General features: G+C 38.3%; 1 protein-coding gene across 2 annotated transcripts in view; it reads right to left on the bottom strand.

The window, feature by feature from the left end:
* Positions 1–6,722: 6,722 nt before the first annotated feature.
* cacna2d1a (calcium channel, voltage-dependent, alpha 2/delta subunit 1a) overlaps positions 6,723–23,059 on the bottom strand; it is a 96,400-nt gene continuing 80,063 nt past the window's right edge. The window contains exons 28-39 of one of the 2 annotated variants that reach the window (XM_026146519.2): positions 22,848–22,922; positions 22,391–22,458; positions 22,250–22,288; positions 22,093–22,164; positions 18,983–19,135; positions 17,882–17,934; positions 16,196–16,251; positions 14,966–15,083; positions 14,217–14,326; positions 13,469–13,551; positions 11,044–11,132; positions 8,245–8,419 (exon numbers count right to left, since the gene is read on the bottom strand). In XM_026146519.2, coding sequence (XP_026002304.2) covers positions 8,383–8,419; positions 11,044–11,132; positions 13,469–13,551; positions 14,217–14,326; positions 14,966–15,083; positions 16,196–16,251; positions 17,882–17,934; positions 18,983–19,135; positions 22,093–22,164; positions 22,250–22,288; positions 22,391–22,458; positions 22,848–22,922 — 953 coding nt within the window. In that variant the 3' untranslated portion in view covers positions 8,245–8,382. Of the gene's footprint in view, positions 8,420–11,043; positions 11,133–13,468; positions 13,552–14,216; positions 14,327–14,965; positions 15,084–16,195; positions 16,252–17,881; positions 17,935–18,982; positions 19,136–22,092; positions 22,165–22,249; positions 22,289–22,390; positions 22,459–22,847; positions 22,923–23,059 lie in introns of both variants that reach the window. The other variant, XM_026146521.2, reaches the window with a different exon arrangement.

The raw sequence follows: 23,059 nt of genomic DNA on the forward strand, positions 1-23,059 counted from the left end.
TATTTGTGACCTTATCGGGTTCGATTCTCAAGTTATTCAGCAGCGTTCACATTTACTGCAAACGGTGAACCAATCCACCTGTCAATCTTCTGCTCCACTCTCCTCCGCCACAAAAACGCAAGAAACTTGAACCCATCCACTTGCAGCAGCGGCTCCTCCGCAAATAACATTTAAATGTCATCCGTCTGAGAACCTCAGTCTCGGATTTCAAGGTGCTAATTTTCATCTCCTGTTTCATCCTCAGCTGCAAACTGCCTTGGCATGAGCTGAAAGTCAATGCTCAGCGAAGCAAGAAGAACCACATATTTGCAAGAAACCACTGAACCAGAAAGCTTCCACCCTTTTGCTACACCAAGGACTTCTGTTCATTAAAGTTATATGGTAAATGGTAAATGGCCTGTATTTGTATAGCGCTTTTCTAGTCCCTAAGGACCCCAAAGCGCTTTACACAACCTGTCATCCACCCATTCACACACACATTCACACACATTTATAAACAGAATTAGTGACACAGGTGACAAATGCCTGAGAGTAGAAACAGGACTCCTTATTTTCATGCATTCAGGCCACGGGGGCACGTAAGTGCATGAATAAATAGTTAAAACTGAAAAATTAAAACTATTCATAGTTGTTTCAACTTTTATGATGTTCTCCAGTGTGCTTACAGCTTCATCAGCTTCTAGAAATCACACCCGAAGTCAATTGTGCAAAACATTTTTGATTCCATAGAAATGATGAGAAATGACCATTTATGGCGTAATATCGTCTGTATTCCAGATTTCAAGTCACCTCCCTACCTACTGTAATTCTTACGCAACACATTCTCGCGAAGGACAGTCATAGAGAGAACTTGTGCAGTCATCTGGAAAACGCAGCTCGACTTGGCGTGAACCACAGACCACCATTTTGTGCTGGACCATAGATCATGTAAAGTTGGCTGCTGTTAGGCCACACCTGGATTTCAAAGCAAACGTTACACACGAAATCTAACAAATTTCAGCTAAAACATTTAGAAAAAATCTGTTACCAACACAAACGGGACCTTCGGAAGCTTAAAGGGAAAGGATTTTTCTAGAATCCATATAGTAATGACTGTGATGAGAAATCAGAACTGTTAATTAAAACCAGATCATGTCAGTATTTACAATGATTTGTTATTTAATAAAAGCCATCTTTTTGTCCGTATATTTAAACCGTGAGCCATGAGAACTACTTAAACACCATGAAAGAAAGCCATACTTTTACTCTAATCTCGTTCATCGTAATCTAATATCTTTAAAAAGAAAAAGAAAGCACAAGAACGTAGGCAGTTGCATGCAGTTGACTGCTGACCCTCAGGGTATAGCCTTTATGAATAAAAAATGCGGCGGTTAAAAAAAAAAACACAAATTCTGTAGGAAAGAACAAGATATGCTAAACATATCAATTTCAGCTTCTCCCAAATGAGATCCTCTGGTGCCTTGTAAGTATCACAAGATATTTATGGCAGCAGTTGTGATTGGGTTTTGAGCTCTTGCCAAACAAATGCCTTTATGAGGTGTTTGAAATTTAAATGAAAGGGTAGGAAGTTCATTTGGGACTGGGGTGGTTACAGATGTCTCTCTTGAGCCCCCGAGTCAAAGTAACAACCTTTAAAATGACACAAAGGAGCTAAAAAGCAGGAGACGTGGAAATAAAACAAAACCTCAACAATTTCTTGGTGGTCTTATTCTTGTTCTTTGTTGCCAGATGAAGCTCAAAATGCAGTTTCTTCCAACCCCAACCCACAGAGCTGTTCTTCCTTCCCAATAAGTGTGTGCCTGTTGGATTGTTTGAAACATCTGTGCACAAAGCAAACAAACAACAACAAAAAGACTTTCTCAGTGGTGGACAGCGTATTTGTCCATGGGCACAAAGCGTCATCCATGTGGAGAATGTATTCTTTGGTAATCTAAAACTGGCAGTGCTTTAAAGAGTACTTCCATGAAACTATATCTTCTTCATCTGGTGCGGTGAGGAATGCGAGGGTAAGCATTAGATGAGAAGAGGGACAGTAGGGGTTTGAAGAGTGGACATGCATGTAAATGAAGGAGAAAAAGCACTTAAAAGGTACACTTTGGTGCACAAATACGATTCCGTCTCTATAATCTTTGGAAAGCCCATTTTAGGAAAATAAATATCTTGTAATGAGAGGACTGTTAATACTTACAAATTTAATTACCGACATAATAAACTCTTCATATTTACATTAGAAGCCTTTTACTTTTGGGACTTCAGCCCAGATATCAATCAGTGACAGAGGGACGCAAGCCCGGGGACTTAGGATAACAATCAAAAGCACAACAGGAGTGACCTCTTAGTGTAAACCAACAGGGTCATCTTGTTGCCAGACGCGAAATCCAGAACCCTTGGCAGGAAATCCACCGTGTGCTGTTGACATCGCAAGTCATCCGTGACAGACAAGGAATAATACTTTCGGAGAGGAAGAGTTTGGAGGGGGAAAACAATGGAGTCCAACATAGACACTGTGCTGTCACTGGAAAATACAGCTTTCAGGCATGATACTAAATCTTTTGTACATTAAGGAAAGGGAAAGCACTAAAAACAGAGATGAAAAATATGCATCAGTTATAAAATATAAACTTATGAGCTAGCAATTTCTCTGTCTTAATATGATAATAAATTCTATTTTAAATTTGTACGCCTCTTATTTGCTGCAGAGACGTACAAATTATACTTGTCTAAAATGTCACTTTTGATTGACACCATAATCAAGAATTTAATCATATTAGTCTCTTTATAGTCATTCACCAGCCGTGCTACCAACAATATAGGGCATTATAAAGAAGAAAGTCATTGTAATTGGTCTCATTAAAAATGCCCCAAAGCATCCCTTTATTCTTTATGTTTCAGCAGCACACCGTGCAGGAGTACGGTTAGTTTTAACGTCCATAATAAAGCGTAAAATGAGCCTGTAGTTTGCCTTTGGGGGGCAGTGAGGAATAGTAGCTCTGAAACTGTGTGCACAGCTGGTTTCAGGTTTTAAGTGTAAATCGGACCATCTTAATGAGAAACTCACTTACCATTTGATCAGCGTGCAACAGGGAAATCAGGAATCGCTAAATTTATGACCATTATGGGCCTTTGTTAATGGATGTGTAGCAGAGTCAAATTCAGTGTTCAGCGAGGAGAGATGTGGATGGACCTAAGAATCTTTCGTTTCTTTTCTTGGACAATGTTGATTTTGGCTGGATGCAAGTTTCTGATGTTGGCTAGACACTGGGAGAGCAGACTCGGGGTGCTTCCTTCACATTCTCACACACATTTGGATGGGAAATGTGTGTTGGCAAAGTGACAGAAGTTACTAACAGAAATCTGATCCACTGTGGAAAAAAAAACAGTCATTCTATAAGAAAAGGTCATCAGCCAGAAGTCTTAACGCAATGGAATATCTAGTAATGATAAAGTTTTATTCTGTATATACCTTATTTGCACATGAACAAAAACTTTTTTCTTTCCCAGGATTATAAACATTGTTCTTTTTTTCTATTGTACATTTTTTGTTTTAACATGACTCACTCTGGAAAATCAAGTGTAACATACTAAACCACAATCAAGGGAGACTGACAGAGAGGCCCACTTAGACCCATCTGAAGCTGAGACTGTCGAAGTACTTGGTGGCCTGCCGTAAAAAACAAAGGCAGAGAAAGACTGACCGACAGGCCCATCAATCATCTGCCAGACTGGCAGGAAGGTAATAGACACGCATACACACAAAAGGTTCCAGAAATAAAAAGGCCAACCCACACGATCCACACCAAGAGCACCAACAGAATCAAAAACACTTCATATCACATCTAGAGTACATTATTCCTGAGGTGACAGCATCTGATTTTAGCACTTAAGAGTAGAATGAAACATCTGGATGGCTGTGGAGGTTATGTTCTTTCTCCATTGTTTTCCATGCATCTCTAAAGGGATTCTGTTTAAGCGTTTCATCAGATCAAATTACTTCTTTGAGCAAAGCGACTGAATCACCATGCCAGCATTTTTAGCTAAATAACTACATTTCATGTATACTTCAGAACATTTAATACTAGAGTTACTACACTACCAACTGTTTTGCAGTTTTGTTAACACTTGCATGGACATTGGTTTACATTCATTAAAGATCATTACATTAAGTAAGTATCAAGTTTCTTCTATTTTATATTCATACAAACGCATGGAAACTAACTGCTGTCTGTAATGTAGGGGTAAGACAAGACAAATAACTACAGCAATACTAGCTGCTTTAAGATAATATATTGTAGAGCGATATCTTAAGCTAACTGCTAACACTAATATGCAGCATGCTCACAGTCACCATTGTATCATGCTAATGTTGGCAGGTATTGTGTTTACCATGTTCCTTTGTGATTTCCTGTGTTATAACTGTAACATTTCCAAATTACTAATAAAAACAAAGTATAGCCATATACGGTATATAAATAACTGATTAGCCAACACTATATGACCCATTGGTTTATAAGGTCCTGCTTCAAATCAGTGACAGAGGGACACATCATGTCCATCAGAAATAAATAAATAAAAATAGTTTTTTTTAAGCCAAATATTACCATATTTGGACAAGGACGTAAATGGCTAACCATAGGTGCATGCACGGACAGTGCAGAAGTATCATGCATACATGCAATAAATATACAAATACAATAGAGTGAATTTCACTCACTGACTGGAGCACAGACAGCTGCTAGCACAATTAACTGCATTATTTGTCAGGCAGTTGCAATAAAAATGCCTCTATAGGGCCCAACACTGCAAAGATGTTTGATGGTCCCAGGCTGACTCCAGTAAAGATGAGGTGAGGCCTTAGTGGATAGTTTGTCAGTGACAAATTATCACATAAAGCGCCATGCCTCCAAATAACAAACTGAGACAGGGTTTGAAAGGGTTTGCCAAAAGAAAAGTCAAAAGGCATTTTAGGGGACAAGCACACCAATGTCCATGTCTACCCATCCAGTGGCTAAAGCCCATTAATGAATGGTGCAAAAGGAAGTGAACTCAGTAAAGACTATGCCCATGATGCTTCAGAGTCCAGTTCAATCTAATCACTGTGGATATTTATTGGTAAAATATTTACGTGAGCTCTTAAAGTCAAAAGACCAACAAAGCCGGAAGGCTTAATCCTCTGAGTGCCATCAGTTTGCGTTCACCTGATAGTTGAAATACCAAACATTGCAACATGGTTTGGAAAACTACTGGCAATTGGATAAAGTACTCATGAATTGTAGTAAATGAGCTAAATTACTGGCATGCTCCTTAAATAATTGTAAACAACATGGTCTGAATCGATCAGAAAGACTGAATAGTGATTTCAAACATCATGTTTACCTATCTGGTTCTCTTTTGTTCCTCAGCAGAGCCAAATGCTGTCCCCTCAAGAGACGGCAGTATTAGCTGGTCATACCTTAACATATCACGAACTAATGCCGGACACTCAGTATATTATGCTTTCTATCATTACATAGTAAAGCAGGAATATCATGCAGCACACTGAAACAATTTGAAATGTATCTTGCCTTGGTAACATTGCATAAATGTTATAGTAATAGGCTTCTCCACAAGAGAATACAAGGCCTACTGGATATGGCACTTGATATTCGTAAGGGTTAATAAATGCAGAGCATAAATGCCATTGTTATTTTCACCACATTTTTTTTGGAAGATTATAGTTAAAGATAGAGGAAAACATTGGAAATAAAAAGTTCCTTTGCGAAACTTCCTGACAATGATGGTTTTGGTGGTGGTGCCGGTGGAGCTTTGCCACAAAAGAAGCCAGAAGAGCTAGTATGTCTTGACGGGACTTGCAGAAATGCGTCACACAAAAAACTGACATAAGTCATTGTGATGTAATTGTTTAGCCAACAAAAGGATTCTGAAGAGGGTGAATGTTAGTGGTAATGTGATACGTGTAGATTAAATTGTGTGGTTTTCAACTTCCCCACAGAATTAAGTAGTTCTCTGGAAACATCCGCCAGTGTTTATGGAGTATACACAAAAAGACGCACTCCTCGGTCTCGCTTCCTAGCGTCCACAATTTCCTACACTGTTAACATTTCGAGTGCCATAAACAAATAATTGTTGATTTGTTTTAATGTTCAAATCTAACATTTGGTGTGAATGCTCAGCATGAAAGCATTTTTCACATTTAACCACAGAGTACACATCCCGAACTATCTCATGTTACTAAACAAGGAACAAAAAGAAAAAAAAAAGTCTCAACCCTGGGATATGACCAACTTCTAAATGAAAGGCGTCACACGCGTCCTATTTTATTTAAAATGATGTGATTGGTTCCTGTTAAAGTCATAAATATTAATCATCGACAAAACAAACGGTCAAGTCAGCTTGTTTATGTAAAAATGGCAGTTTTATCTTAAAGATTTAAAACTTGTTTCAAACAATCACATCCAAGTTTGAAGTCTGTGTATAAGTAGGCAAATGAGCTGTATAATTGCAGCAAGTGGTTTTCCACATACTGCATATTCAAAATATTTTCCTCCCAAAATTCATGAAGTGTTTTTCATTCGTTGACATTGATATTTGGCTTTGATAGGAATCCAGTTTGGCCCTGTGAAATTTGTTATTGTTTTTACAGCAGATATATTTGCTTTAAAGCAGTGGTTCGACTGATTAGCGCTTTTTTCCCTTCATAAAGAAATGTACTTTACTGTTCTCTCTTTGGCAATTACAATCACAAAAATTTAATAAAACCATGTACAGTAGTATCAGCACATCACATGGATTATGTAGGTATTTTTAATATATGTAATAAATATGAGAAGAAGGCACACAAAATGAAAAAGGATGAACTTTTTTTGTTGAGAAACTGATATATCAGCCAGAGTGATAGTATGAAGCTCTTGTATAGTAGCTGATATCACAGTATAATAAATATGACAGAGGCAACTTCACCACTACACAGATATAAAGGCTGTTCAGCTCTTCAGCAAGGAGATCAAACCGTGAAGAGAAACAGCAGCTGCACTTTGAATTGCAGTGCCGACAGTAGTCATTTAATTTAAAAAGTGACAGCAGTGAATACAAATATACCCCTTTTCCCTTCATTTTGACCAAATTTTGACATAAATGTTGAATACAAATTTCCTGTAACTCTTTTTTTTAAAAATTGTGGCTATAATAAAAAAAAAAAGCAGAATGATATCCTGACTTTTCAGTCAAATAACCTTTAAATAATTAAATACTATTATTACCATTTCCCATTCAGCAGCCACAGTCTAAAAGGGGGTTTGTATGAGTCACAGAGTCCACATGGCACTAGAGATTTTGTCCACTGAGTAGGTACAGGACACCAGCCAAGCTTGTCCTGACTGGTTTATGCGTGCTATGGCAGCAAAGTTTTTACCGGGGCAATCCAAAACCAAGGCAGAAAATCCATATGATCAGCTACAATGTCAAAATCTGTACACTCAAAAACAAGCACTCTGTGGCAGTAGGAGGTTCCGCTTTTGTGCAAAAACATAACAATGAACATGACTTTCACACTGCAAAAAACAGCATCTACATTAAAGAACAGCATAGTGAAGTGAAGACAATGTCCTCAGAGACACTGTGTAAATGCTCTGGGTAATGTTACCTAAAAATCAGACTGAGACAATATTATTACGAGCAACCCAGATGAGGCAAACGAAGGGCAAGAGCTCGTGATGATGTGATGATTTGGCATCTCTTGCTCTGATCTTGGCCAATTCCTTAACCAAAAAAACAATAAATACCTAATAACTAACCACTGCAAATCGATTCAAAATATACTCTTGCAAAGGGCTGCGCTGTTTCTGGCAGTGGTGAATATAACTGCCCAGCATATTCAATAAACAGCAAGTCCACCCATTGTGATTCAAATCCCTCTGATACTATAAGGCAGTTGAGTCTCTTTGTAAGAAACCAAGTCAGACAAAAACTCGCCAATCAAAACGAATCTTTGGATTCCTCTAATCTCAGCTGGCGGGCACCACTTAAGGATGACGGACAGATAGGTTGAGGTCTTTCCTAGCTTTCATATCATTATATTCTGATATGCATTTCTTTCGTCACTTGTGCCCTGGTGAAATCCTTAAGAGAAACCGCTGATAATACAAAAGAAACTGGCAGAACCCGGGGCTCACGTTTTTTTTGTCTGTTTAAAGCGCTTTTCATCGGGCGCTCATCATTTTGGTGGCAGCGCTGCATGCTGGTTGCCATGTTGGAGATACGAAGGGGTGGAGATACAGGGTTGGATTATGTTATTCGGAGGTCATGATGGGATGGCATGGTGTCTGGTGTCAGTCACAACCCAGACCAGTAGCAGTTGAAGGGACAGCACTAGCCACAGCGACGGAGTCAGGCCGGACACTCCGCCACAGTCAGCGTTATCTTCCTAGTGGCAAGCAGGGAAAAAAGAAACTAAAGTTAGTATTTGTTACAGAGAATACATTTATCTCTATACGTACGTATATATATATATACATATATATATATACATATACATATATATCTATATATATATATATATATGTATATATATATATATATATATACATATACATATATATATATATACATATACATATATATATACATATACATACATATACATATACATATATATATATATATATATATATATATATATATATATATATATATATATATATATATATATATATAAGCAGTCCACCAACAACTTTTCCATTGCTTTTGCTCTTTTTGTAACAGAAAAAAAGTCACTAAAACATTTACATATATTACAAGTACATACTCTTATAATACTTTATTTTTCTGAGTGCACTGAATCTGATATATATACACCAATAGGAATTCTGTAACTTAAGCTTAAAAGGAGAAATGATGTTTATAGACAGTTATATGCTGAGTCAACCAGATGAAGAAAAATAAACACTGTATTTCTCTTAAAAATATTATTTCACTACCCTGCTGCTTGTGCCTTTAGTTATATAAAACTCTAAGATAGGTTTATCAGAATGTCTTTTTACATATTTATGGCTTCCCTTGAAAAGGACCTAAAGACTGCCTTGAGTGCAGTTGCTTTGAAAAATCACTGCTGTGTGACCAGTACAGTAGTAGTAACTGAGCTTTACTTCCTAATGTTGTGTTTGGGAATAAAGAAAAGAAATACATAAGCTAAACAAACAGCTGAGCATATCTACATCTGTTTTTCTATTTTTCTTAGCATTTTTTTTTTACAACACTGGCGTGTTCATTTTAAAAATGAATGTGAGCTTCATTATCTAACAGGTTGAATCTGATGATGTCACTTCTTTTTTCAGTACTATGAAAAGGTTTTGAGCCAGCCCTATTTTAATTTATCTTTTGCTGAGAGCAGCTAGGCTTTCCTGTAATTTTTGTAAGTGGTCTCAAGCAATAGTTAATGAGCTTTTCTGAAGGTCTTTCAAAATCTTTCTTTGGACATTGGCTGATTTTTCAAACACAGACCTATGAGTTATTCAAGCTGCAAAAAGGGACCCAACACAAGGGATGAGGCAGCATTGTGTCTACACAAAACACCACTTAGCAAAGAACCACTTTGAAATTGTATCTTTAGGCTGTTTGTTACGGCATGCTGTACCCAACAAGTTGGTTCCCAAAGAGCTACTAACTAAAAAAATATCTTAAAGTTATCTTCTTAAGAAATAGAAAAAATGTGAACATTCAATTGATCCAGGTAAGGTATGGTAAAGTACACAAGAACTGGACTGAAAAAGGTCTTAAGGAGTGCCGAATCCATTTGTTGCTCAAAGTGTCGTCAATACATTCAGAGGTCAGGAGAGGGTATAACAGTGAGTGTTGACAGACATGCGTAAAACACGGTGGAGTTGGTCTGTCATGGTTTAGAGTTGCACTTTAGCCAGTAGTCTTAGGAATCGTATCAAAACTGATGGAATCATAAATGCTTACATACAACGTCATATATAAAGTGCCTCATTGGGAACAGCTTCATTTGTCTGCGGGACAATGATCCTGAACTCATCGGCAGTACAGTAAAAGCATACCTGACTAGAAAAACCCGCAATGGAACACTATCAGTCAGGAACTGACCTCCCCAGAGTCCGGAGCTCTGCAGGGTAGGATCATCTTGACTTCTTGAACAAAAGGCAGGCACGATCCAAAGAAGATATTTGAATGTTCCTCAAGAAGTCTGGAGAAGTGTTTCTGAAGACTACTTCAAGAAATTCCAAGAAGCTGCCTCAGAGGGTTCAGGCTAAGAATAACGGCGGCAATAACGACTTTCAAGAATTGCCATACTCCATTTCCATTTATGTTTGCACCTGTTTCAATAAATCACTGTACCCATTTCCCTTGTCCTTGCAAAATATAAATGAGGGGTGGCTCATGACATTTGCACAGCACTGTGGCTGGTGACATTTCCTTTTGCAGACTAAATCCTGTCCTCTAAAGCTTGACAGTTGCAGGTTTTTTACAACTGTACAACAGAATTAACAAAGGACAATGAAGCATAGAAAGCGCCCTAAATGAGCTATGCAGGTATCAAACATGTGGTCATAAAATATGAAACGATATCAGGATGTTTTTTTTCATACTTGACTGGAAAACTTTGGATAAATGAATTCCCCTGATATTTTTTGGCAAAAGAAAATAAAATCTAGATGTAGATGATAGGTGAGCGGTCTGTTTTTGCTAGCATCCGGATACATCAGTAACCAGTAGACATTTGAAGACAGATAATGATTGATGGGGAATAATACAAAGAGAATGGCTTGAAGTTCAAAGTCAGTTAAGGACAGGCATGTAAGTTGGGAAGGTGAAGTCAGATGGTGATATAAAATAAGAAGGAGAAGCAGGTGAGAAAATGTGTGGAAAAGCAATGGAAAAAGATAAAATAGTGGAACAAAGCAGGGACATGAAAATGGGGGAGGAGACAAGACTTGAAACACCAAGGGAAAAAGAAGCAAGAGTTACGAACAAGATCGAGCATTCGAAAATAATGACAAAGTGTTAACGAGTGAGCGTTATGGGACTGACCCGAGACAGCACATGAACAGTGGCAGCAGTAACATGAGCAGAGAAGAAGCCAATGGGGAGCCTGCGCTCCTTCGGCACATGACCTCATCCTAACCATCAACAGCCAATCATAAGGCGGGAAACAGAGAAAACAGAGAAAGAGAATCATGCAGCAAAGGGTCCATATAGTTAGCAGGTTAGAAAGGAAATATGAGCAGAAAAGGAAGAAATAATTAGGTTACATACACAAACAGTAGTACAAGGCAGATGCATTCCCTTCAGAGACAAGTGTGAGAGAAAGTTAGTGTGTGGGTGGATGGGTGGGTGTTTGCATATGCGTGTGTAAGTGAGCAACAGTGCAGGCAGAAGAGTTCATTTTTAAAACTTTGACGCTGGAAAAAGAATATAGAGTGAAAACAAACAAAGCACTCAAGCACAGGGGTTTCACACGCAAAGATTCTGTGCTGCTCATAAAAATGTTTGTTTAGCTTAGTTATTCATAAATCAAGAAACAACTGACTGTTTATCTTTGCATGGGAAACCTACGCACATACAGCTTTTGAGGGATTTCACAAAAGACAAAAGAATCCAAAAGAGAAGTGGCATGCACGATGTAAAGATATTAGTTATGGAAAGGTGCCATGGGTTCAGCACTGATACATTGTTCCCATACTGGGAGAGAGTCTTAAGGACTTTGAGGAAGTGACTTGAGCTTTGACCAAAATGACTCTGGTCTCTCCTTAATTGGCCTCTATTATGTTGGTACTTCTTACTCTAATAATAAAAAACGCTAAAATGCTTTTCGCACAGTAAAAAAGGCATTTTGAAAACAGGCTTGAATCGTGAAAACTTAAAATTACACTCCCTGGACACTTTATTAGGTACACCTTACTAATGTAGCACCAGCTTGGAACCCTTTTTGCCTTCATGGCTATTTCTTATTTCTTCATGCCAAAGATTCAATAGAGTGCTGGAGAAATTTCTCACAGATTTTGGAGGATATAGACATGATAGTATCGCACATTTCCTGCATATCCACAATGCCAATGTCCTGTTCCACCTCATTCCAAAGGAGTTCATTGAATTGAGATCTGGTGACTGTAGAGGCCATTTGAGTACAATGAACTCATTGTCATGTTCCCGAAACCAGTCTGAGGTGATTTGAACCTTGTATCATGGTGCGTTATCAATAATCAGAGGATGGGTACACTGTAGTCATAAAGTGAATAAATAACGCAACATTTTCTTAAAGGTTGAACAAGGCAGGCTCAGTGCCTCAGCGTTGTTTATACTGAATTCTGAGCCAGCCATCTGAATGTCACAGGAGGAATCGCGACACATCAGACCATGCAACATTTTTCTTATCTGTTATTGTCCAATTTTGGTGAGGCAATGTAAATTGCAGCCTCAGTTTCCTGTTATTAGCTGACATGATTGCAGTCTTCTGCAGCTGTAGCCCAAGTGCTTCAAGGTTCAATGTGTTAGGATGCTCTTCTGCATACCATGGTTGTAACGAGTTACCGTTGTCTTAAAATCAGCTCAAAGCAGTCTGGTCAATCTCTTCTCACCTCATGCATCAACAAGCATCTTGATCTAAACAACTGTTAATCACTGGGTATTTTAGACTGTTTTTGGACCATTTTCTGCAAACCTAGTTTGTGGAGTTCCGAAATACTCTGAAAATACTAGAATGAACAACTGTCACGTTCAAAGACACATTCAAAGACAAACTCAAGTTTCTTGTCCTTTCTGATGCTCATTTTGAACTTCGGCAGGTCATCTTTATCATGTCTATGTGACTCAATGCATTGAGTTGCTGCTTCGCTTTTGCATTATTGAGCAGAGGAACAGGTGTACCTATTAAAGTGCCTGGAGAGTGCATGGTACAAAAAGCTTTGCAATGGTCTTTCTTTCCAATATAACTACACTCAGTAAAGGCTTGTTGGTTGTATATCTAGTTAAAGGTCATTGAGTGTTGCAGATCTTCTCTGAAAAAGTCTGCTGTTATCAGTCCATCCATTTATCTATTCTCTTCTGCTCATCTTTATCAGGGTCACGGGGATCTGGAGCCTATCCCAGTTATGATAGGGCGAGAACCGGATTACACCCTGGACAGGTTGCCAGTCTGTCGTAGGGCTAACATAGAGAGGCAGACAATCATTCAAAGCCACAGTCATACCAATGGGCAATTTTAATCAGCAATTAATCTAACCCCACTAAGTGCATGTCTGAGGCTAAGGAAGAAAGCCAGAGTACCCCAGAGAGAACCCAACAAAGAATCCAAATATCTTCCTTAGAAGATAAACAGAGAGAAAATATTTGTCTCCCATTCACCGGAAAGCCAGACAAAAGGTCTTTGCAGACTGGAGATGATAAACTAGCACAGAACAACCATTTTTTTTAAAAAAGGGGAAAACATCATCCAAGTCTGATTAAAGGCACTTACATGACTATTGTTATCAAAACAAGCTGCAGGTCCCTTCCTGTACCGCGGCTCGGAAGCCAATTGACAAGGATCAGGCCCTTGTGCTGGATTACTGAAGTCAGGAACATGACAACTTCTGATTGATTCTGCATTAGTAATAGCAGCAACAAATAGTGCTTTGTTCAGAATACACAGTTTTTACGTACAGCTGGAATAGTGTTAAATCATACATCTTGATTACTAAACAAAGACACTAGTTGGAATACGTTGCTTAATACTGCAATGACGCAGCCATCATGTTCTACAATGGTGTTTTCCAAGAGGCTTTACCTCTAATTGATCACAGCTCTGTGTATTTGCGAGAACATCATTGATTTGTTTGTAAGCTATTCAGACTTATCCCACAAAACCATCTGCCATACAGACTTAGAAACCAAAGCATTACAAGTCTCTCATTCTGGGCCAATTTGTAAATGTCAATTATGGCGGAGATGATCATTTTTGTGGGTGTGGGATTCTAAAGGACACAAATGAGGGAAATACTCCACGGTAACCGCTGTCGATAATGGAAAACAACCCTTTTACAGAAGCTTGGAGAATGAACATTCAGTTGTTTACCACAAGTCCTCTTTAAATGGCGAGTGGTGAAAAATATCAGTCATAATCAGCGCCTATGTTCTCCAAAGCACAAACTTTATGAACATCTGTTCCCTGAGTCAAGTGTACACACTGTCTACCAGATTATAGCTGGTGTTTAGTAAAAGGATACACTCCTGTTCTTCCTGCTTTAATATCTTTTCCTGACATTCACAGCCATGTTCTGTTTCTGCAACGATGAAGACGAGGTTCGTCTTGGGCAGCCTTTCGACGTGATAGAGCCTGGAGAAGGGAAGACACACAAGAGACACAAAAGCAGTTGTTGACACGTGGGCTTGAGTCCAGGAAAGATATGATTTCATTCAAACATGCTCACAAGAGATACAAGGAAGTTGAATGTTTAACCAGAAAGCAGTGAAGTGAAGATGCAGTAATTGTCATCTCTTTTCCACAAAAGTAGTCAGCTATTGGTCTGCACACACAGTGGATCACTCAGTCAAGTTTGTCAACTATGCTCATAAGGACACACAAACCTGCCTTACCATGCCGCTGTCCTCCGAGAACTTTACTGAGACCCACATGTTGCTGGTGCTCAAATGATTTGCTCCGCTTTTTTATTTTATTTTATTTTTATAGTGGTCGTTAAAAAGAAACGTGTGTGCAGCTAAAGTGCAGGAATTCCACGCGGCACGCAGGCAGGCACTCCATTAGCCGGCAAGAGGGACCTTAAAACACCACACATGCCCGTGCACATGCACAAATCACACATGAAAATGCCAAGTGACTTGACTTCACTTTTATGGCATGCAAATGTTTTGAAAGGTTTTAGGCCCACATCAGGTATTTTACAGATATTATTCTCTGTCAGCGTCTACACAGCAAGTGCCTATTGTGTAGCTGGGACGGGTTTTTACGGTTTACCTTGAGCACTTCTCTGTGTCGATTACGCCTCTAAAAGACAGGCTGTCATTCTCAAAGTAGTATTGATATTCCTCCTTGATGCAGACCTCCTTCTCCACATCCGGTGCATCATCAGTAGCTGTAGAAGTACATTCAGGTATATTTTTGGTTAACACACAATTAAAACAACAGCTCTGATATATTTTCACCTATTATACCTACGCCAAACATTAGCATTCATTTAGTTGTGTTTTGAATTATTTTTATTTAGAGAGCACTTGTGTGAACCCAAAGCGCTTCACACAACGAAACAACGTCATAACGAGTAGATTGTAAATTTTAAGTAGTGTAACATTCATAGTTTGCCTGTGAGCTTTTGAAAGTTTCCAAGGATATCTGCTTATGAGCACAAGTTCTGGCACATTCCTCAATTGACACTTCTGTCAATCTGTTGATATTTTCGTTAACAGTGGGCATTTGTGTCGTTTTGAATCGACAGCATCATCTCCTTTCCCTTCATAAGGATTTTTCCAGCGTTTCATATGCTACAGGAAAAGATAGAGGAATCATTGGAGCATTTTTTCCTGAGTATTTAAAGGGAATTTTGCTATCCTCTGTAAAGCTGATTAAGCTACAGTTTCTTTTACCATTCCATTTGATTTTGTTTGTGTCTACATTTTGCTATGACACTGAGCTTTAAAGAAAACCTAACACAGACAATCATTCTCTGTAGGTTCAACATGAAGGGAGTGCTGTACAAATAGTACATTTATCCTTTGTTCATATGTGACAATTAAAGCAGCTTAAGAGATAAAGTTTATTGCCCTCCTCCCAGGAGAAACCAGCCATGTAAATAGTAATATTTAAATTTAGAGAAAAAAAAAGGAACATTTCTGGGCATTAACACCAGTTCTCGCATTTTCATGGGGATGACAGCATAAAACTAATTCCAAAGCTTTAATAAACTAAAACTTCTATTTTGCCAAAGTCATATGAAAAGAAGTGTCTTTAACAAAGAGAGAGGGAGGCCTGGTATTCTGTTTTTCCTAATACATACAAACCTAAGCCTGCTAAGTTCCTCTAAGGATGAGGTTGTAACTATTTGTAAAAATGACACTGACTTCAAAATAAACAGAACATCCATCATAATTAATTCTCCATAAGGAGGCAATCCAGGCTGTACAGATCTGCAGACATTTCTTAGAAACAATTCAACCCCCTTGTTCTCATGTGAAATTAATAGGAACCAACCTGCTTCCCCGAAGTTAGGTAATGTGATGCTGACCACTAGCTGTTGCATTACTGACCTAAGAGCAAAAAAGCAATCCCAGACACAAACAAATAGTTAAATTCATTAGATTTTATATACATTAAAACAAAAATCTATTTAAGTACTCATGCAAGCTAAAACCAAACTGCTAAACTAACTAAATTCTATCCAATTTTCATATTTTCATTACTGTGCAAACGTCTTGAGCCGTCACTCTTTTTTTATATTTTGCTAGGAAAATGGGAAATAGGAACACTGACTTCTTGAAATGTGAAAACGTAGGTGGAAATACAACATGTAAGTCAAAAATAGTGTTCGTATCATTCAAACCAGCTTGAAAGTTATTACTTGGTATGATCACCTTTAGGCAAGCTCTGATGATAAAAATCACTCGGACACACGTGGACCGAAGCAGGCTTATGGAAAGCAGGCATTATAGTCGAGACTTTAGGACAACTGTCTTGTAATTTCTTTAAATAGTCTTAAAGATTAGTTCTTTAAGCTTCTTGGTAGACATGCGAAGCTCTTCTTTGGATGCCTTTTGTTTCATTCTCTGTTAAGATGATCCCAAACTACCTCAATAATACTAAGGTTCAGGCTCTGGGGAGGCCAATCTATGACTAATAGCGTTCCATTGTTTGCTTTTCTATACATTTCTTTACATTATGCTTTTATCGGGGCGACTGTGGCTCAGGGGGTTGGGAAGCGTATCTGTGTGCCTCCAGTGTGTGAATGCGAGAGTGAATGAATAGTGGCATTGTAAAGCGCTTTGGTTGCCTTGAAAAGTGCTATATAAATCCAATCCATTATCCAGTGTGTTTGGGATCATTGTTATGCTAAAGAATGAAGCCACTGCAATCAGGTCTGATTGGCAACCTCCTCCATATATTTTTAACCACATATATTGCTGATTTTAACCAGAAATGTCAAATTTTGATCCATAAGACCAGTTGCCACTGCCACAATATATTTCTTTCTCTTCCCTAAGATCGGCTTCTTGACAGCGACTCTTCCATAGATTGTTTTCCAGTCATACAGATTTCTTTTTCTTGAGTTAAGAGCCCTTTTAAGCTTGGATGATTCATAGGTGCTAAGTGGCTTAAAAAACAACAAACAAAACACTCATCTGAAAATGGTTGAGAAATTGGACTGAAAATGTAGCGAAAAAGCAGCCAATGTCCAAAGAACAAGGTTGAGAGACTTTCGCAAAGCCTGGACATCTAAAGCTAGAGAGTACTTTAAAAAGTAGTCTCGCTCCTTGACACAAAATATAAAGAAATGAGGTTTAGCTCAAGCAATTTGCATACTGTAGTTGAAAAGTCCTAATATTTGCTTTAAGGGCGTGAATATGGGTACATTTTGAGTGGCCTTAAAATAAATTTTTATTAAACATGTTGTAATGACATCAAGACAGTGACACAGCACATAAATCAAGAGATGATTTCCTGGAATGTAGACTGTCTAGGGAAAAAAAAAATCAGCTATTAAACAGATGCTATACGTCCATGTGGAGGAACAAATCCTGCTTTCCATGTATTTTGAGGTTAAGGACTTAAAATTCCTGCTTCTATAGAGAATATTTCAGCTAATAATGGAATGACACCATTTCAGACCATATTATTTAAAAAAAAAATTTAAAAATCAAACAAATAACAAAAAGAACTCACCAGGCAGCAGCAGTTGCCCACCATCCCAAATTTAATATATCTGCTATTGTGGGCTTAAAGGGAGAAAATGAGAAAAGAATATTAGATGAGCACCAAATAAAACCTACAATGAATAGTTTAGCATTCATTTTAAGCTGGTTGAGCCTGTCTGAATATCCTGTTTGTGTTTACAGTAGCTGTCTAGTTTTGCACAGCACAAAGACCGAAAGTTCCAGCCAGAGGTTTTATTTTCCTCCTTTGTGAGGAAATTAGAGCACAGTCCTCGTCAACAGATGTGAGGATAACTATGTAAACAAAGAACCAGTGAGAAAACAAAGTAGCACACAGTTTAAATAAAAGCCCCAACATGTTGCTTTGATTATAGTTAGCATGCGAGGGCCTTGTTTCGGTGAATCAGTGCTGTACTCTTTCCTTTTAGTTGACGGTGTCCTCAGTCATCAAGGAGGCTTTACTAACCGTGTTACACTGGCTGCTGACAGAGTCTTTGATCAGAAGATATCTGCGTCTTTCATCTCACCTTGGTCACTAGACCATGTACGAATATGTGGTAACAGCTGGGAAATGACAGTTTTGTTTGTATAGTAAATGATTTGAAATTTTTACAAATACAAATACCTCTATTAAGTTTCGGCTTATTGCCTCTTCCTATGAAGGAAACATTTTAACATCAAGGGAAAGCATCAGTGTTACTGTAAAATCGGCAGATAATTTACATCATTCCACTGGAAGTTGCACTTTTTGTAAGTGACAAAAAAAAGTGCCAGCTTGTACATTGCTTGATGTGTTAGCCAAGCAATCTTTTACTCTGAAACATCCACTTTAGCCATGCTTTCACCATTCCCTCTGCTTTCCCTACTGTCTGCACTATCCAGATGTATGGCTCCCTTTAGAGTGACGTGTGTATATGTGTATGTGTGCATACATGTCATCAAGCAGGTATGAGTACAAATTGCATCATATTTACTTGCGTCTATCCTTCTGTTCATGCAGGGAAATTAATTTGCGTATGGATATCAGAACGTGTAGGTGTGCAGTAATGCGTGGCTCAGTTTGTGTGATAGGTTTTGCGTGTGTTTATAGTCTCTGGCTTATGTAACTTACCACGTAGACGGATCGCAACCCGGCAGATGTTTTGTCCTCTTTCTTGGGATCACAGAGCGACTGGTAGTTATACGTACTCTTATTGGTGTACAGAGACGAGTTGATCAAGCTTCTCATAATACAAGGGTCGATCTCACCGAAGAATTTCCCAATCTAGTTTTGCAGCAGGGATCAGGTATTCAGGGCACAGAATAATAATTATAATTAAAAAATAAATAAATAAGAACTTGCACAAAGAAATCATATAATTTACATGACTAATACATGAGTAGTAAACATGCCTCAAGGTCCACAAACTACCTACAGCCCGCAGATAAATGGTTGAACACAGCCAAAACTACTAAACTTTTAAAATTGATATTGTAGTTGGGATTGTTCATTTACAGAGAGCCTAAGCTTCTTGATAATTTGAATTTATCATTATACTTTTGCCTAACTATTTATTAGGTACACGTTGCTAGTACTGAACTGGACACTCTTTGCCTGCAAAACCACCTATTTTTTTGTAGAAGAGATACAAAGATGTGTGGGAACTGCTCCTCAGATATGTTTGTCCATACCAACATGACAGAAATATATACAGTAATTGCTGCAGATTTGTCGGCTACACATCCCTGATGCCAATCCTCCATTTCACCACTGACGACAGTTACAGTATCTGGTGAATGTGGAAGACATTTGAGTCCACTAAAGAAACCATTATGAAAGATCCGAGCTGTGTGACATGGTGCGTTATCCTGTTGGAACCAGCAATCAAAAGATAATGTTATCAAGCCATCATGTAATTATGGCCAGCAACAATGCCAAGGTAGGCTATGGCATTGACATAATACTTAAGGGGGGGGCGTGATATGTGCCCACACTATTACACTACCAGCCGCCGCCTACAAGGCAGCATGCTTTCGTGTTGTTCATGCCAAATTCTGAACTGCTATCTAAATGGTTGCAGGAGAAATCAAGACTCATCTGAATAGGCAATGTCTTCTTCTGTCCAATTTTAGTGAGTCTATGTTAATTGTAGCCTCACTGTAGCCTCTTGTTCTCAGCTGACAGAAGCCTGATGTTTGCTTTGAACCTGGCCATCATGACCATGTCTACATACCTAAATGTGTTAAGTTAGTGCCATGCGATAGGCTGATTGAGCAGTTAAACAGGTGTACCTAATAAAGTGGTCAGTGATTGTAAATTTGCTGGAAAAAAAAAAAACCCCACACAAAGTAAAACACGTGCAACAAAAAGTCGTGAAACTGTAGACATGTGCAAAAAAAGTTCAGAGAATTTAAAGACAAACAGACAGCAAATCACTCTCAAACCAGGATGACTGACTTCGGTATAATCTGATTAACACAGTCCATCGGGCAGCCATAAATTTTTACTTGGGGGAAGTAGTTTGCCTCAGTATATCAGAGGTATCACATGACTGTGTGCATGGAAGTGTTTAAGTAACAGTGTTTCCAGTAGGGTGTGTGTACAGTAAGTAGTGTTCTGTGTGTTTGTACTTTATGAATGCAGTCAATCGCTCAGGTCACTGTTAACAAGCTGTCCTCCATATATTCATTCCTCTTTATCTTAACATTCGCAGAGTATATAAATCTTTTAATCTATAAAGGTAAAGTGAGCCTTCTTTTCTTTCCACGTGCAATAACGCAAATAATGAATTAACAGTCCCGGCACTGCTAGCTTGCAGACTCCCGGAGGGCGTTTTGGAGAGAGCAAAGGAATAAGCTGGGGAGAGAAGGACATAGTAAGAGGGAGAGAAAAGGGGAAGCTCACAGAGAGAGAAATATGATTGAGGGCACACTGCCTTTTATAAACAAGGTCACTGGGTTTTTAGTACTGCTGAGGCTACTGATTTATCCACCATACACCCAACTCTGATTAGGGAAGGAGTTGAGGTGGCATGAAAACATTTACTCAGATGACAACAGAGGCCCAGTGTCAGCCTTTAGAATAGGACAATAACATTTATTTTCTGTATTTGGGCTTTTTGAATTAGCTAATAATAGGAAGCCATGGGAAAATTTTATTAGGCTCCCTTGTTATGTTTTTTTTTTAGTAATAAAAAAGCAAATTTAGGCTTACTGAAGATTCACAAAAGATTTGTTGTGATATTCAAACATTTTATGGGCTTTGTATTAGAAAGCTGGCAAGTTAAAGACAAACTGCATTAGGTGAGTCCAGGAAAAGGTCAGTCTGTGTGTAAAATGACTGGTTGTTGAATTCAATTCAACTTTGAGCATGTAAGTCCTCTGGCAGTAAAAAAAGAATTTCTTTCAAGGTAAAGAAAAATGAAAGAAATATTGTTTTGACACAAAATATTTCAACTTAAATCCAGCTTACCTTGAACCTCCAATTTCATTTCATGAACAGAATTTGATCAGTTGTTACATTATCTATACACTCATGTGAAAAGTTATGTTTTTATAGGGTTCTATGTCCTGTGAAAAACTAAACACACCCTTACTGTTCCCAAGGTAGGTAGTAGCCAGGTACTGCTAATTAGATACAAAGTTGTGGCAGTTTCCAGATGAGGAGAATTCAAATGGCTTTTAACATAATTCCACAATCATCTGAGCAGCGGATGTCCGAGCAAATTCACCTTAATATGAGAGTCAAATATGAGGCCATCTGTCCAACAGCTAAACCTCGGCTGACACTTGGTCATTCAACAGGACAAATACCCCAAGCATAGTAGCAAATCTACAAACGAATGACTAACAAAGAAAAGAATCACAATGTTGCCATGGCCCAGTCAAAGTGCAAATTCTCCAAACGACCTAATTGAAATTCTGTTGCGTGACCTTAAGAAAGTAGTGCACAAACAAATGCAAGCAAACCTTAATGAACTAAACAATGTTAGGAAGAAGAGTGAGCTAAAATTCCTCTGCAATGATGTGAGACACTGATAAAGTTATACAGAAAATGATTACATCAAGTTCATGCTCCCAAAGGTGGTTCTATAAACTACTAAATGATGGGGTGTTAAGCTTTCGCAGGACTGCAGAGTTCTGGTCACATTAAATCAGGCACTCAGAATCACTATATTTTCAACTGCTGTGTGAATGGAAAAAAAAAAGAAAAAAAAAAAAGGACAAAATCCAGAGGCCCACCTCATTAAAATGGTCAATCTGATTGGTCATCACCAAGAAGCCTCCATCATCCAGAATATAACAGTTTAAATTCTGGAATTAAACAGATAATTAAACCAGCGCTGATTTTCATCCAAAACTAACAGCAAAACATTTTCTACATACCCGAACCTCTTACCTTATCGCCTATCGTACAGCCACACAGCTCATCCTTGCACTTGAAAACATAAAGGGGCAAAATGATGAAAACTGATAGGAACGACAAAATGTATCTAATTGCGCACATGCTGAATATGTCATCAAGATAGGATCTACTCACACTTTTTCTCTGTGAGGTGTTGGAGAAGATCTCTCTCCACATATCTATGTCCAAATGTACACCGACCACTGGGTTAAAACACAAAAGCCAGACATCCTAGATCATACCGGACCTCTGTGTCAACTTTCCACTCTGAACTCAGAAAATGGAACTTGGCTAAAGATCACAGACAACTAGACAACTTGATGTGTGGTTTGTGTATGTGTGTTTGTGTATCTATGGCAGAGGGAAGAAGAAATAGACAAACGTAGTGGCTATTAAATTAGAAGCAGCAAGTGTTGTTGGAGGAAAAGAAGTTCACATTATAGGGTGTGGATCTATAAATAAGATGCATCGCTTTAAGCGTAAGTGTGTTTATGTGTAGGCGGTTTAATAAAAGATGGAGCATGAGAAATGGGCCTTAAATATGTAAACACTCATTGGGTTGTGATTTGTATTTGTGCACGTGTGTTCTTACCAGCTGGTTTGAGTGTGGTATCGTCAATCTTGAGGTTTACTGCTTTACTCACTAGAACTGAACCCTCATATTGAGCTACAAGAAAAACCAAGGAAACGCTGCATTGAAAATGGTATGTGCACATTTTCATTTTATGGCTACTAACAATTTACTGGCTTTATCGTTAAAAGTTAGCAAACTAAACAAATTAACAATTCACAAAACTGTCAAAG

This window comes from Astatotilapia calliptera, chromosome 17, assembly GCF_964374335.1.
Source record: "Astatotilapia calliptera chromosome 17, fAstCal68.1, whole genome shotgun sequence".
In the NCBI taxonomy this organism is placed as follows: Eukaryota; Metazoa; Chordata; class Actinopteri; order Cichliformes; family Cichlidae; genus Astatotilapia; species Astatotilapia calliptera.